The 17325-nt window shown below is 38.0% G+C and overlaps 1 protein-coding gene across 3 annotated transcripts in view; it reads left to right on the top strand.

The window, feature by feature from the left end:
- The window catches only part of BICRAL (BICRA like chromatin remodeling complex associated protein), a 45570-nt gene that overhangs the window by 21671 nt on the left and 6574 nt on the right, over positions 1-17325 (top strand). For all 3 annotated transcript variants that reach the window (XM_054392972.1, XM_054392961.1, XM_054392981.1), the window contains exons 2-7: positions 4785-4833; positions 7207-7255; positions 7338-7406; positions 11660-13360; positions 15124-15223; positions 16439-16536. In XM_054392972.1, the coding sequence (XP_054248947.1) occupies positions 4790-4833; positions 7207-7255; positions 7338-7406; positions 11660-13360; positions 15124-15223; positions 16439-16536 (2061 nt within the window). In that variant the 5' untranslated portion in view covers positions 4785-4789. The remainder of the gene's footprint in view (positions 1-4784; positions 4834-7206; positions 7256-7337; positions 7407-11659; positions 13361-15123; positions 15224-16438; positions 16537-17325) is intronic.

The raw sequence follows: 17325 nt of genomic DNA, 5'->3' as shown, positions 1-17325 counted from the left end.
AGGCTGAGTTTGACTACTTCTGATAAAAAGGTCTTTTTTGTGTTCTGTTTGGTGTGGTGGTATTTTTTTTCTTTCCCCAAGATGATGCTGTAAAGCAGTATTGATGATGACTAGATATCTGTTAGGCTACATTGTAACAGTTGTACGGCAGGTTGTATGAATCTTTCCAACCTGTATTTTCCCCCTACCACTTCTAGTGTGGGTTCTTGTCAGGGCTCTGAGTGCTCTGATGGGCCCTGATGGCCCACCTTGGCCCACCAAATCCCACCTGAAGTCTCTGTCAACTGATCTGAGTACAGAAGTGAGTTAACCTCTAAGAATCTAGGCCAGTGTTACGCAAATGGTTGAGTGCAAACCTCTATTGGTAAAAGTCTTTTGAAGCATGTATACTTACAAATTATATGCATGTAGTGCTGAATTTCTTGTGCCCCAGTGGATTGTCTTGCACTCACCCCACTTTGGAGGTCACTGGTATAGGCTACTTGACTCTCCTTCTCTAATTCTACTCATGGTGTTGAGTTCTATTTTCAAACTGTCTTCGCTTCTACGTTTCATACATCTGCAGTTTCCCTTCTACAGTTTCTGTGTTTCATACATCAGTCATTGATTTGGCCCACTGTATGTTAACAACAGTGAGGAGGACAGAATTTGTATAAGTTGTGTATAGGAAACCTGAAAAGATAGCAAAAACCAGCAAACTTAACTATGATTTGTGGTGTAGAAAAAGCGTTAGAAGAATTTTGACAGGACAGACTTGCTTTTGTTGACACCTTTTTAAATGATCATCTGTGTTAAGGTCACGTACTGCTGAAGTTGCCCTCTTTTCCAGATAGACTGAATGAGTAGTTGCTTTTGGGTGCGCAAGGTCACAATCTGATTGTCCACCTCTTCTGTTGCTGGCCTGAACACGACGCTAATCTGCAATGAAAATCTGTATCAGTTTAAAACATTTAAATCTTCATATACGTGCTCTTGTAGATCTTGGGTATGGTGAAGTGCGGATAGAATTTAGTCTGAAAAACGTAGGTTTGTGGCTTAGACGTGAACTTGATTGTTCTTTCACAGACCACATAACTCTGTGTGTTGTGTGCTCATACTCTGGTATTTCACATGCAGCATCATGTTAGTGTTACCTACCCATAATTTATGGAGATATTGACATGGTGGTAATGTGCTTTACTGGCAGTTTGCAAAGTGCAGGAGCATGTAGGCCCTTAGCCTGTGTATCATAGGTGTATTCTTGTTTCTGCAATGGCATGGTGACGAGCTGTATGAAGGAGTCTTCATAGAAGTATAATGCAAGCAATGACTTTATATAAGGATTAGCATTTTGGTAAGCCAGCATTAAAAACCCCAACTGACCAAGCAAAAAAAACCCCACAACTTTATTTTTCATTCTGCTAGTGATGACAAGCATTTTGTTAAAGCTTGTTAGGAATAATAGAATGGCTTAGGTTGGAAAGGACCATCTACTCCATCCTCCCTGCTATGGGCAGGGATGCCTCTTTAACTAGACTGAGGTGCTGAAGGCCTCATCCAACCTGGCCTTGAACACCCCCCAGGGAGTACGTACCACAGCCTCTCTGGGCAGCCTATTCCAGAGTCTCTCCACCTTCACGCTGAAGAATTTCCAGTCTAAACCTGCTCTCCCTCAGTTTAAAACACCGTTCCCTGTTGTCCTATCCCTTGTGAAAAGTCGTTCTCCAACCTTCCTGTAGGATCCCTTCAGCTATTGAAAGGTTCCCCCCATCTCCTCTTCTCTAGCTCTTTTATCCTCATAGGAGGTGTGTTCCAGCCCTTGGATCATCTTTGTGGTCCTTCTCTGGACTCACTCCAGCAAGTGAAGACCTTTTTTTTTAAAATAATGATGTCATATTGTCATAGGTACATGGGATGGGATGTTCAAAAGTAGGCATAAAGTGTGACTTTTGATGGAGCTAAGTTTTACTTTTAGTTAGCTAGGAGTCTTTGAAGCCATGCTCTTGAGAGATGGATTAGCTTTTAGAGGAAATAAAAGCTTTCTGTAAGTAACAACAGTCAGAATGCTAATCTCTTAATACGAATTGCTTAATAATTTGTTTTTACTAATACACGTTTACATTTAAATCTCATGACATCATAAAATGTTACTTGCGTAGCATTAAAATATCAAGAACAGTGCTCGTGCTGGTAGTTGTATGCAACAGTGGGCAGCAGTAAAACTGAACTATGGGAGAAATTAATTTTCTTAGGATGCATAATCACCTCATGTATGCTGATTTTGTTGACATAGTTCTCTGTAGCTATGCTTTGTTTTCAAGTTTTCCCAGAGAGCTGTTACTGAGGGGTGCTTTATGTGATACTTTCTCTGATTCTGCTTTACCTTCAGTATAAGTTGAAGCACAAGAGACTGAAGGAAAAAAAAAATCTGAATGTGGCTGTGAGCTATAGAGGACAGGGTACTTTCTGCTAGCCGAAAGTATAAACCAGTTCCAAAATCAGTGACATACAGAAAAATCTCAGAAAGAGGTTACAAATCACAGGACGGCTAAAGTGGGAAGGGATATCTGGAGTTCACCTCACTCTATCCTACTCAAAGTGGGCTCAGCCAGAGTAGGCTGCTCAGAGATGTAGTCCAGATGGGTTTTGAGTAACTCCAAGGATGAGGACTCCATAACCTTGCTGGAAGTCTTGTGCTGGTATTTTACTACCCTCTGAATTTATTTTTTTTTAATTAAAAACACCCAAACATTTCTTTTTTAAATAGATTTGTGTCCCTTGCCTCTTGTTCATTCACTGTATACCACTGAGAAGAGTTTGGCTCAGTCTTCTTTACACCATCCCATTAAAACACACGGATAAGATATCCTCAAAGCCTCTGTTCCCCAGCTGGAACAATTAAGGTACTCTCAACCACTTGTTTAACAGATGCTTCAGTCCCTTCGTTGCCTTAACTGTTATGGAGATCTCTATGAGGGAGAACCTGAAGAATGATTTATGTGGATCTGGTCAGGGAGAGTAAGTTTCTATGTGGTATGAAGTAAGAGGGAGAAGAAAGTGAATTGAAGCCAAAACTGTTAATAATTTGATTGATAAATATGATAGCAAACTTTTCAAGTGAAGTTGGGAAAAAAGCATGCCCAGTGATCAATTTGAGGTGATTAGAAGATACTGTGAATATGACATTGAATAACTAAATGGAGACCAGGGCACCAAGATGTTTAGGAAATATTTGCATCAGTTGATAATTGAAGTGGTGGGTGTATGTGATCTTCACAGAGAGCAAGGGAGGATGAAGCTATCCTTGGAGTTAATGACAGGGAAAAGGAAGAAGGTACAGTCTCTGATGACATTGTGAGAATTACAGGAGAACCAGGATATGCAAAATGGAAGGTTTGAAGGAATAACCGTGGAGGAAAGAGTGATGGAATGCGTTTGGTACAGGCTGTACCTGACCAAATAGGCAGTGTGTAAGAGAGTTGGTAGTTGTGATACTGTGAAGCTAAAAATGCTCTGTGTCCAATGAATGGAGGACACTTGTATTCAGTTTGTGTAATGCAGATAAATTCCCCACCCATTGCTAAAAGTCAGAACTCTGCACTATTAATCACAAGTTCATTTAAGTACACTTCTGGGGAAACTGGAAGTGGACATTTTGTCATTAGCAATAGCTAAGAAACACCTGCTAGAAAACAGTGGTCTTTTTATTGCTTTGTAATGCCTTGGCTATGGTTTTGGTTCTAGCCTGTAACACTGTCAGATATTCATCTAAACTGATTTGCCTTTTGGCTGGACAGTATTACAGTCACTACATTGTAACAGTCTCTAAGTTTTGTAGGGTTTGGTGTGGTGAAAATTGCCCCTCAACATTAACCTTACCAGACTAGCTCAGTTTGGAAGCAGATGGAGCTGTGTTTACAAGCCAAACTACAGTCTACAATGAAATGCAACAAATATGTACAAATATAGAGTATTTACAATATTTGCAGGTATTTATAATTAACAAAACAGCACAAGAACCCCTCTGGTCAAAGACCCGGGAAGCTGCCTCTCTGCTTCCCCCTCCCTGACCCCCCTGTACAAAGGGAAGAGAGAAAGAAGCAGAGATATGTTAGACTTAGCTAAAAATAAGAGCGATGCAGCCAAGGTTAATAAGCTGGTTATTATCTCCCCAGGGAAGAAGCAAGAAGAGAAGAACAGAACTAGAGATTGTTTGGGGAACCAAGTCTTATAGGAGATAACCCTCCAATGGAATTGTTTAGAATAATCATTATTTCCCTTTTTACACCCAATAGTGATTTATTTACATTTTTACTACTTTCTGCTCAAGATCTGTGAAAAATTTTAAAGGCATAGCCCTAAACTACCACATTTGATTATTCCCTCACTGGGATTAGGTGGGAGTAAATTCACATAGAAGCGTTTTAATTGGAGTCTTGAGATTGCACTCTGTGTTCTTTTTTTTTTTTAAGGTTTAAACTTTTTACTACTCTTAAAAATCACAGAAGTTCCGTTTAATGAGTTTGGTCAATAATTTGTCTTTTTTCATCTTAAAATTTTAAAAAACTTATCTAAATGGTAAAACATTGCATGGGATTTTGTATATTATTATATGTAACCTAACTTGATTTTGAAATCTGTGGGCTTCTGTAGAAGGCGCAAGTTTAAGAACTTTGCCAGTAGTAGCTGTCAACTTCATAAATTGCTTGATAAAAACTACTGAGATACTCTAAATTGGTTTTATTATTGAAAGTGTTTTTTGTCTGATATGTATTGAATATCATTCCTCTCCCTTTTTGTTCTAGTTGTCATGGATGATGATGATGATGAATCCTGTCTCCTTGATCTTATTGGGTAAGTTTTCCTTAAGAATTTCTTTCAGAAAAGTTGGTAAAAAATAATTTTGCAAAAGCATTTTCTGAATGATCGTTTCCACACAAGCAATGTTTACTCTCACATGTAATAAATAAAGAGGACTTTTCACCTTTCTCATGCTTGCAAAGCTTCTAGTGAAATGAATGAGAGCTTTTACTTCAGAAAAATCAGAGTATCACCATAGTGGCTGTTGTAATTTGGGGGTTACTTTGTGGATGCTACAGCAAAAGTGTAATGGCTCAGTTACGTTCTGCGAAGTATAGTGTGCAAGATTACTGATTGAACACATTCTGCTTGGAAGAAGGTAATTGTTTGTATGGGACAATTAAGTGCTTTGTCATGGGCATGAATCGCAAGGATCTTTGTACAAGTTCACAGGTGGTCCAGAAAATGAAGTGCTCTCCATACAGATGAGTGTGTGTGTGAAAAATTAGTGTTCTTCCTGCTGCTGGCAGCAGTTACTGCCCCAAGCATCTAGAAGAATGGAAAAGAGCATTTTTTTTTTTTTTTTTTTTTTTTTTTTTACATCTGGTCCTTGATTTGGTAAGTTCCTTTTAAAATCCCTTCTGTACTAAAAACAGTATTTGAAGTGATGAAGTGTTCTACATTTTTAATTGTTTTTTCACGATTTAAAGCCAATAACTGAAATTAGTATTAAACAACCTGGTTATTTTCTTGATAGAACTCAGAAGTGCAGTAGAGCACTATATGAGATGACGAGTTCTGTTTTTCTTAATTCTTGAAATTTATTGTCATGTACTATGAAAATAACTTTTTTGTTTGAAAATAAATGTAATCGCTTCGGCGTTGTAAACCTAATTGTACCATAGTGCTCTCCTCTGAGCACTTCCTGTTTAACATGTCTTTTGTAAAAACCTGAATTCAGTTTATATTTTTAAATTAAAAAAAACAGGAAGAGAGGCGTATTTGTGCTGTTAAGAGAGTAGTTGTAAACCTGAAACATCTTTAACTTGTTCCCTCTTTATTTTCTAGGATGATCAAGAGAAAAGGAGAGATGTTTTGAATATTTTTATATAAGAATCTCCTGCTTCTCAGAAACAGTTTATTATTACTTGTTAATCAATAAAGATATTCTAAAAAAAAACCTTCCATGTCATTTTATTCTTCATGCTAAGGGGTGTGTTGGAAAATGCAGTGTAATTCTTGTGTTAAAATAATCCCATGCAGGACAACCTTCTAATGTTGTTTACTTGGTCTGTATGTATGTACAGTTACAGTAATGTATTTTTAATTTGTTTTGATTTTTCAAAACTTGCTCTATTCGACCCCATTTTTAATCTTAAGTTTTATTCAGTGATAGTGCTAGGTTAATGAATTACTTGGAAATTGTTTTTCATATTTATGCAGCTATTTCTGTGGCTGATTTCACTTGGAGAAGGTGCTGCTTTTTTCTTGAAGTAAAGGGACTGGCAAGCTTAAGTTTTTGTATTAAGGGTGTCAGAAGATGTGTTTGAGATTCAGGCTTATTGACTTAAGACACTAGCAAAACGGGCATTCTAGTTATATTGGCAGAAGAGATGGTATCTGTTTTAGTTATCATAAAATTATTTTGGATGGAAAAGAGCTCAAAGATCATTGAGTCCAATCATCAACTAACACCACCATGGCCATTAAACCATATGCCAAAGCGCCATGTCCATTTGTTTCTTGAACGCCTCCAGGGATGGTAACGCCTCCACTTCACTGGGCAACCCATTCCAATGCCTGACCACTGTTTCTGTAAAGAAATTTTTTCCAATCTAAACCTGCCCTGGCACAATTTCAAGCCATTTCCTTTCGTCTTATCACCACTAGAGAGAAGAGACTGGCCCTCACCTGACTACAACCTTCTTTCAGGTAGTTGTAGACAGCAATAAGGTGTACCCTCACCCTCCTCCAGACTAAACAATCCCAGTTCCCCTCAACATTTTTTCATAAGACTTGTTCTCTAGACCTTTCACCAGCTTTGTTGCCCGTACTGGGTAGTATTTCCTTAGTATAGGTTTTGTACTATGCTCTTATAAATTACTTTGTGTTTTAAAAGAATACGAATAACACCTTCATAAAAAGTAGAATGAAACTGAAATTGTGTGATGAACATGGATATTGCTTAGAGTGGCTTTGTACAATGACAGCAGATATGATCAACATCTGAAAATTGTGCTGATAGAGAAACTAATTTTCAGATGGTATAAACTTTCAACTTTGCGTTGGAGTCAGTGAAAGAAATGTGTTTGTATTATAAACCTGATTTATATGAACATAGTATCTGGCTTAGTTAAACTAGCCTCATTAGTAGAAAGAGCTTCTTAAAAGTGATAACAATGTTTTCATTTTTTTCCCCTCCTTAAGGGACCCACAGGCACTGAATTATTTTCTACATGGACCTAGTAGTAAATCTGTAAGTAGCATTCATTTGTACTAGACATACATAAGCTTCCTTGAGTGTATTATTTCTAACTGTGATTTTTGTCTTTTGTCAGAGCAATGAGGATTTGACGAATGCAGAATATTCTGTGGCCAACTCAAATTCAATTTTTGCCAACTCCAATGTGAGTGGTCAGGACATAAATTCTATTTGTATTAAATTTGCATACTTCTGTTATGTCTGTACTTGGCTTTTATAAAACTGAATGAAGTAGATGTGGGTTTTGATCTTTTTTTGCTTGAAAATTCTGAATTCTAAAATAGAACCACCTTATATTTAACAATTTAAGTGTTTCATTGGCTTTTATTGGGGGATTAGTTGAAAGATACTGCAGTGTTGGGCTGTGTTTTGTAAAAGGGTAAACCAGCTTGCTGAGCAGTGGAAATACTCTCAGCTGTAACTCTCATCAGTTAACTGGAATTGCAGTTTTAGTGACTGTAGACCTTAAAAGCTAGTAATTTGTACATTTCTTGCATATGTTAGGATGGATTTATTTCTTATTTGTAATGTAGAATCTGAACTAGCAATTTCGTTAATGAACAGCATTTTTTTGTTAGCTTCGGATGTTTCCTTGCTTTAACTTCAGTGTTAGAGAAGTCATTTTAAATTCATTACATGTTGCCAGTAGAGTTCAGTATTCTTTTTTTTTTTTGCCAGGAGTATATTGCAACCCTGAACCAAGCTTTAGCCAATGTGGTTGTGGAATTCTCATCCCTGGAGGTGAAGCCTAGGCTGATATGCTCTAGTGCTGGCAGTAGTCCTGCTTTGAGTAGAAGATTGAAATAGATGACTTCCAGAGATCCCTTCTGACCTATGTTTCTTTGATTTCATTAGTGTGGGTGTTTAAAAACAAAAAATTAGTACCTCATTCCACAGTTCAGTTATTTGGATACATAGAGTAAGATTTTCTTGGTAATTCTTCTTCTGTTGTACTGTTAATTTGACTCTCTGTTTGTAGCATGTTCCTGACAGAAACATGGATATACTTGTAGGTGTGTAGGGACCTTAAATAATAGGCACAAATAAATCTGTAAAGCTGTTTATCTATGCATAGAGAACTAGTGACTTTTCTGTAGCCACAGTAGTCTGATGGGAAGTGTTTGCCCTGTTCTTTCTCTTTTAATATCATTATAAAATACTGTAGAAGCAGCATATGTTGAGCGACAGTTCTTACTTCAGATAAGCTGGTTAAGCTAATGATGGGGGAGTGGAGTACTGATGATAGGATGTGCGCAATTTTCAGCTAATGAGGAACAATAGAACTTGGTAATGGGCTAGCTATTATCAGACATCAGCTTTCTATATGCAGCATTGCAGAGGTGGGTTTTGAGGACTCATCCTAAGAAAAATGAGGTTACGGGGGAAAAAAGGTGACCTATGGCATGTATTTGTCATAGCCTAGACTTCCTGGTTGTTCTTTGTAGAGGTTCTTCTGATAAGCATGAGTAGGTGGGCAGGAATCTCAGATGTATTTCTAGCGTTAACTTCTTGAGAGTGAGTTTTTGGAGTAATTTTGTGATGAAGGAGTTGGAGATTCTGGGAAAGATATGGTTGTTGCATAGAATGTAGCAGTTGGAAGAAACAAAAGTACTTGGTAAAAGCTGGAGAGCTTTCTAGTGTATGAGATTGGCAGGGGAGGTAACCTGGAAGGCAGATTACCAAAAGAGCAGGATTTCCAGCATGTATTCCTAGGATGGCTTTATTGTATTTTCATTCTCCAACAGTTACTCCTCTCATGCTCTCTTCTCATCCTTTTGTATCTTCCTAATGAATGCCAGTGCCATCTTTGCTTCCCTCCCTCCCTCGTGTGAGAACCCTGTGCTGACCTAAGTGAGGAACGACCTGATTGCAAAGATATTCTCATAGTGTATTGTGAAGGAACAAGTGATATCTAAAATACATTGTTCCACAGTTCCTGCTTATAACATGAGATACCTGGAAAGGTCAAGGCTTCTAATGTTTTTGTCATTAAAGTTTTTGCAGATACTGAAAGTTCTGTCTTGGTATATATTCAGAATTGCTACTGTGAAGTAGGATTGACTGTCTTGATGCCTGCCTGTCTCGGTGCCTTTCAGTGGCAGAGTGTACAGAGGCAATGTCAAGGGTTCAGTGTCTCAGCTGATACGCATGCTTAGCCATCACTTAACACAAACAAGATTAAGTTTCTGCTGTCTTGAAGGACAAGCAGGCAGTGTCCAGTCTTGCCCCCTTGCTCTGATTTTGCATTCCACCTCTGCTGATTGCAGATTGATTTCCTTGGGCAATCCTCAGTCTCTGTTATAATCTTGATGAGTGAGTTCCTTTGATTTAACCACTACCCTCTTACCTAGGTTGTACTCAGTAGTTGTTTCCACCTTCCTATTACAGTAGAACAGTTTAAGAAAGCAGAATATTCATGGAATCAGTGTGAATAAGTTTCCCGTTAGTAATCAGACTGATGAAATTGCGGTCACCTGTTTTTTGTTGAAATCAGTATGGTCTTCTGTGGCTGTTCTAAGTGTGGTCATTAGTAACTGAGATGCTGATTTGGAAGGTCTCTGTTTCCAGTTTATGCACATAAAATTGTTTTTGATGTTCAGCAGTCCTGGGAGCAGGGAATAAAACTTGAGATTCTTCATTCCAGTGAGAGAGTTTCAAGCTATAAATCTTTTTCTTGCAATACTGTTTATTTTTGCTATTAATAGTAGTAGTAGCTGTATTGTTGATAGTAACTGGAATAGCATTAATTGGAGCTTCTAAATTACACAGTTGTGAAAGAGTCTGGATTGGTTACTGTAACTGGAGACTAGTTGTGGATATACTAGGAAAATCTCTACAAGAACTTCAATTACGAGTCCTAATAATGCCCTACTTAAAGATTCCCTTCTGCTCTGCCTGCTGGTAGCTAGGTACAGTTGAGAGCCTGATACATAATTTTAGTTGTTCATGAGGTGCAGACATCGAGACATTGAAGTAATAGTGTGGTGGTTTGGCCCTGGCCTAAGGGCCAGATGCCCACCAAAGCCACTCTATCACTCCCCTCCTTAAATGGACAGGGGAGAGGGGAAAAGCAAGTAATAAGATAGAAGCAATTTTAATAATAAGCAAAGGCAATAGACCACACAGAAGTGAAAGCAGAGAGAGAGATGTTAGTCTCTACTTCCCATCAGCAGGATGATGGTTGGTCTTGGGAAGCAGGACTCTAAGTTTGGTGATTCCTTAGGAGGATAGACACCATGGATGAATCTCCCCACTTGCTTTTTTCACTTCATTCTTATACCTGAGCTGATGTCATATGGCATCAGCTTTGGTCAGTCTGGGTCAGCTGGCTCAGCCGTGTCACCTCCCAAGATCTTGCCGACCCCTCAGTGTACTCTTGGGGAAGGGAAATGTTGAAAAGACACAGCCTGGATACTTACTCAACAGTAGCCAGAACATTGCTGTGTTATCAACTACTGCTGCAAAACACAGCACTAGACAGATGCTATGAGGAGAATTAACTTCAGCTCAGCCAAACCCAATACAAATAGCTTAATTCCTCCTGTTACCGTAAATATAAAAGTTTATTGTCATTTCAAAATTGCATTTGAAAATGTTTTCTTGGATTTTAAAAACTGTCTTAATATTTTGAAACATGACTGAAGTTTCATAAAACACAGAGACATTCAGAAGCAGATTCTGATTTTACTTATCACAGTATTATGGATGTAGATTTGAAGGATTTTTTTCATTGAAGGTGCCACTTGATATTTGCTGCAGTTTCAGTGTTTATAGTTCTCTGTAATCTTTTTACTAGCATAGACCATGAAGTCTCTGTAGCACTGACTTTCTTACAGCTTTGCTTCTAAAATTTATCTACACAAGAATTAGTGTAATTCCTTAGCCTTATGAAATGATCAGGACTACAGAAATAATGGTAGGGTTTTGAAGTTGGATCTCATTTAATAGAGGGAGTCATTGAAAGAACTGCTCTTTCTCTGCCACTACTGTTGCTACAGAAACCCTGCCCCAAACTGAGTTCTGAGGTCTTTTCACTCCTCTTTCTTTTATGCTTTTGTCTAGACAGTGCTGAGCTTGAGGAAGGGAAAATGGTTCTTAAAGAGCATGTCACATCCTCTTGAAAACAGTGCAGCTGCAGAGCTTGAGTGCTGCAGAATTGGGAGACTTGAGAAGCAGAGCAGTATCTGCAGCAGTCTGTTAGGAGGGCATGAGTGGGATGTAAGTAACACATGTTTATGCTGGCCCACTGTATGGAACAAAGGTCACTGTATATACATAGTATGCAAAAGAGTCTAATTCTGTAAAGAAAGATTACTTTTGGATGAAAAAAGCTTAAGGGGGAAACAAGGTAGAGCTTGGATTTTCTGAAAATGTTTTATTTCTTGTTTTACATTTCAGAACACTGATCCTAAGTCGTCTGTGAAAGGTGTAAGTGGTCAGCTTGGAGAGGGGCCTAGTGATGGACTGCAGCTGTCCACTAGCCTTCAGTTTCTTGAAGATGAACTTGTATCATCTCCTTTACCTGATCTTACTGAGGATCAACCTTTTGATATTCTTCAGAAGTCCTTGCAGGAGGCCAATATTACTGAACAGACTTTGGCAGAAGAGGCATATTTGGATGCCAGTGTAGGTTCTAGCCAACAGTTTGCACAAGCTCAGCTTCATCCTTCTTCATCAGCATCCTTTACTCAGGCTTCTAATGTTTCTAATTACTCAGGTCAGACGTTGCAACCTATAGGAGTTACTCAAGTGGTACAGCAACCTGTTGGAGCATCCTTTGCAAGCAATACAGTTGGTGTGCAACATGGCTTTATGCAACATGTTGGAATTAGTGTTCCTAGCCAGCATTTGTCTAATAGCAGCCAGATCAGTGGTTCTGGGCAGATACAGCTAATTGGTTCATTTAGTAGTCAGCCTTCCATGATGACCATTAATAACCTTGATGGTTCTCAGATAATACTGAAAGGCAATGGTCAACAAACACCTGCCAACATGAGTAGTGGCCTCTTGGTTCATAGACAGACTCCAAATGGTAACTCACTGTTTGGTAACTCAAATTCAAGTCCGGTAGCACAACCTGTAACTGTTCCATTTAACAGCACAAATTTTCAGACATCATTGCCTGTCCATAATATCATCATTCAAAGGGGTTTGGCACCAAACTCTAACAAAGTTCCCATTAATATCCAACCAAAGCCTGTCCAGATGGGTCAGCAGACTGCTTACAATGTGAACAACTTGGGAATACAGCAACATCACGTACAGCAAGGCATTCCGTTTGCTTCTGCAAACTCACCTCAGAGTTCAGTAGTTGGTCCTCATATGTCTGTTAATATTGTTAATCAACAAAGTACAAGAAAATCAGTTACACCTCAGACAGTTAGCAATGCTGGTGGTAGTATTGTTATCCATTCTCCTATGGGACAGCCTCATGCACCTCAAAACCAGTTTCTCATACCTACAAGTTTGTCTGTCAATTCCAATTCAGTTCATCATGTCCAGGCCATAAATGGACAGCTTCTTCAGACTCAACCTTCCCAGCTGGTTCCTAGCCAAGTGTCCACTGAGCATGTAATGCTCAACAGGAACTCTACAAACATGCTACGAGCCAACCAGTCATATTCAGGACAGATGTTGAATAATCAGAACACAGCTGTTCAACTTGTTTCTGGCCAAACTTTCACAGCTCCTGGAAACCAAGTTATAGTAAATCATGGAACATCACAAATTGTTGGTGGACAGGTGCCACTGCAGCAGGCATCACCGACAGTGTTGCATTTGTCACCCAGTCAAGCTAATGTTTCTCAAGGCAGATCAAGTTTTACTACAATGTCACCTGGGCAGTCTACAGTATCAAATATGTCGGCATCTAATCGATTTGCTGTTGCAAGTTCTTCTGGTTCAGTGCATCCTAGCTTGGGACCATCAGTTCAGTCTGTTGCATCAGGAGGAAACTTTACTGGAGATCAGCTCACACAAAACAGAACTCAAGTTCCCATCAGTGCATCGCATCGTCTTCCAGCTTCCTCTTCCAAGTCCGTCAGCACCTTTAGTCACACCTCGATTGGAGTAACACAACAACAGTTTGCCTGTGGTCAGGTATGAATGCTGCTTGAGAATGTAGCCAAATAAATGCCTCTAAGCTGTGCCAAAATCTATTTAACAAAATATTGAAGTTGCTGCTAATACAGAGAACACTTATTTTGTATTGTTGCAAATACCCTGCAGCTGATGAAAATTACTGTAAACCAGAGTCATAGTGTCACTTGGTTTATTCTGAAATCTTCTCACTGCTTGAATGAGTGTATCACTTCCATTAATTCAGATTTTGTTGCTAATTTATAGTAATGTTTTCAGAACTGCTCAACACTGATCTCATTCTGATCCCATTTAAAAGAATAGGAATGGACATTGTAAGATTATACAACTATGAGGTCTTTTGAAAACCTTACCATACAGATAGATAGATGTAAAAGCTTGGGTACCTTCTTTGCACTTAGAAGCCTTTTGTCCTCACTAAAAGCAATACATGTTTGTTCAAGGTTTGACCTATTCAAATAACTGATTACAAAGTTTCTTCTGTTATTTACCCTAATGGCATTTTGCCCACTGTTCTATGTGTCTGAAGCAGTTAGAAGCTTTCAAATTTGAAGCAAAGGCAAGGCAAGAGGGATTCCTGAGAATCCCTAAAAGGGAAATACCTTTTAAAGCGGTGTGTAAAATAATATGTAAAAATATTTTCTCTAAGAAGGGATCTGCTTAGTAATAAATAAATTTTAAAAATTCCTGGATTTACTTTTTAGGTGAGAAGTGGTCATGTTTCGTCCAGTTGATGCAGCTGATGTGTATATTCAGTTCAAGATTGTCTGTTTTCATAAAGGAACTTTAAACGCTGTGACGATTGAGCTCAGTGATTTGTCACACAGTTAGGAACAAGCTTTTATTTCAATTCTGACCTTTTTTTTTTCCCCCTGCTTGACTTGGTCATCATAAAATACTGCTGTCTCTGAATGCATTTGCACTAATTATCTTAGAACTTCCTCTTCTTTCAGTAATAGATTTTTTTTTTAACCAACACTGAAAAAAGCAACAAAATAACATGTCTTAGAAGATAACATATATTTGGAAAATAAGGGCAAAAATACTATGGAGCCACATTTTTAGTCTTTTCCAAAGCTGCTAGCATAGGGTGCAACATTTTGTTTGTGGATGAGTAATTTGAGTTTTGCTTGACTGTATCTTTAGGTGTCTACATATTCCTATTTCTAGAATAATGTGCTGGGCTAATGAGTTTCAGCAGTGATAAAAGCATAGTATTTCTTATTGCTGTAAAAAATTATTTTGTTTTTCTGCTACAATTTTTGAGCTAAAAGTGAATAACTACAAAACAACTTGTACTGATTACCATAATCTTTTTAGTTTGCTTGCACTTGAATTTTAAATATTGAACTGCATTGTAAACCATATATATCAGTTAGTCACTAAACATAGGACTGTTTGTTCCACTGTGTATGTTTTTTGTTGTAGAGATTGCTTGTTGAGTCATCTTGCAGTTTTGAGACTGAAAAGCTGGTCTTTCTGAGAACCACTCTTAGTGGTAAATCCATCAGTCTTCTAGAATGTGACTGATGTATACCTGTAGTGTTGGTGTAATTTCTATTCCCCCTTGATTCACTTCATAAAATCTTGAATTTAGGAGGAATTGAGGTGTTTGAGATTTCACCTTTTAGGAGTTTGAGGTTTTAAAAAGGATGCATAGAGCTGAATTTTAGTTGTTTTTTCACTTTTTGCCTGTTTGTTAAAGCTTTCGGTAAATATTTGACAGCGTTTTTTTTTTTGTTTGTTGTTTTTTTCATGCACAGAAGAAAACTCTAAACCAGACATCACCAGTTTCTGCATTAAAGACGCAAGATAATTTGAGACAGCCTCAGCTAACCAGTCTTCTGAGCAACACACTATCAGGTCAACTAAGGTCTTTTTAAAATAATTTTCTTAATTTTCTCCAGCAACAGAAATTGATCCTTTGATGTGGCAGACTTTTGTGGCTCATGCTTATAGGGTCCTAAAGGTTATCAAAATTGCGTTTTTAGTAGAATGCAAACAAAATTTTTGGCTTCCGAATATGTGCTTTTATCTCTCCCCAGCCATGGCACTTTATTTTGCAGCTTGGAAGCTCCACAATAAGGATTATTTCTCACCTCTGTAAAATTGAAAGTTCTACCTTCTTTCATTCTTCTTGTTTCCTTTTTTTTTTTCCCCCAAAATATGGACACCTGCTAAAAATTGTATGAAACTTCTAGGCCCTCTCTTGTGATGGGTGCTTCAGATGTAGAGGAAAGAAAAATGGTGGTTCCAAACTTATGTGTAGGCTGTCATCAGTTGGATTTGTTTTTGAATGTGTCACTTTCAGTTTCAATAGTTTCTATGTTGTTCATGGCAAAATCCTGGCCTTTTCAAACCCAATATATTCAAAGGAAATGGCAAAATGCAATGACCTTCATATTTCCTTTATATATAAGTAGCCCTTTTGAATAAGGTGCTGTTGTTTACCTGCTCCCCTGACTTGTGTACTTCTATGTGCAAACTGTCCGGGCAGTTCTCTGCAATAAGCGTGGGGGTTTTTGTGTGTGTGGTTTCTGGCTTTTTTATTTTGTTTTGGTTTGGTTTTTAAATGAAAAATAAATAATAAATTCTGTCTGATTAAGATGCTGTTTGAATTTCTGAGCACGGCAATTTCAGGAAACCTGCCTGTTTAGAGAATCTAGAAGGGGAAAAGATGATTCTTGTCTAAATACTCTCAGGAGCTCTAGAAGCGTTTGGTTTATATGCATGTGGGAGAGTTAATATTGAAAAACTTCATGAAATACACTCTGATTTTCAGTAAGTTGTTTTGACACTGTTCTTACAGTAGTTGAATATCTTCTTATATTGCAGTACTATGGTAGGGTATTATTTATATTTGAGGATTTTTGTAGTTTCTGTCACAAAATGTAAGTCCCTTTGAATTTCTATGAGTCAGTTACTCCATAGGGTAGTTGCACTAATGGTTTTTTAAGCATATGGGACATGTATCTTTATCCTAAAAGTTAATTTAAGTAAAATGATCAGGATAGGTCCAAGATATTTTTCTTTTCTTGCTCAGGATGACGAGAGTCTTTTTAACACCTTTTTTTATAGGACAGGACTCTGGAGGAAAAATCATACAGCAATCTCTAGGAACAGCACAGCCACAAGAAAAAGTATTAGGATCATCATCATTTCAACAGAGTATACAGGTAGAGAATACTTTTATTTCTCTTTCCCTTAAAATTTTAGTGAAATTAGAGATATTTCAACATGGTAATCTAGGAGTTCTTGCAGGTTTTTCTGGAGTATATAAAGTCGCTTAAACTTGTCCAGTTCTGCTGTGACATAATAAATGGTGAATATTTTACAAATTGGTAATGTGAATGCTGCTTTGAGATTTAATTCAGTAAGCAGGTTCTGACTGTTCCATAAAGATAATTTCGTATGACATAGCAATTCTTCACTGACTTGGACATATTAGACTTGCTGTTGTGACTTAAACTCAGCTATTCTGTAGCTGATTGGAAGGCAATAGTCTGAGAAATGGCAGAAAAATTCCAACTGGTCTCTGTTTTGTTTTTTACTGCATTGTCTTCTTTCTTTTTTTAACCACCAAAAGTTTTCCTATATATTTAATACTATGTCCAAGGCCTAGGGCTGAAAGGGGGGAGGCCAGCTATTTTGGAGAAGTAATACAAGAATTTCTGGAGGGAGGATATGATTGTTACACTTATGGACTGAGTAGCTGAGAGCAAGAAGCAAGGATTAGATGATGGGGGCTTCAAAGTGTGGGCTTCATTGTGGATGGAACTAAACTAGTAAATCATGGAAGCAGAAGGGAGGATCTGGTTTAGAATTTTTGTTCCTCACGGTATGATGGGAATGTTTCTTTTTTCTTCATCATAGTTATGTACAGTAGAGCGGAAGGTAACAATAGTGCTCAATTATGAGTTCAGCCTGTATCTGCAATTGTTGGTTCTCCTGTGGTGGTCAGCACT

This window comes from Indicator indicator, chromosome 2 (genome assembly GCF_027791375.1).
Source record: "Indicator indicator isolate 239-I01 chromosome 2, UM_Iind_1.1, whole genome shotgun sequence".
Lineage (NCBI taxonomy): Eukaryota > Metazoa > Chordata > Aves > Piciformes > Indicatoridae > Indicator > Indicator indicator.
Note: the sequence above shows the minus strand (reverse complement) of the source record. Positions and strands in the feature narration are given on the sequence as shown.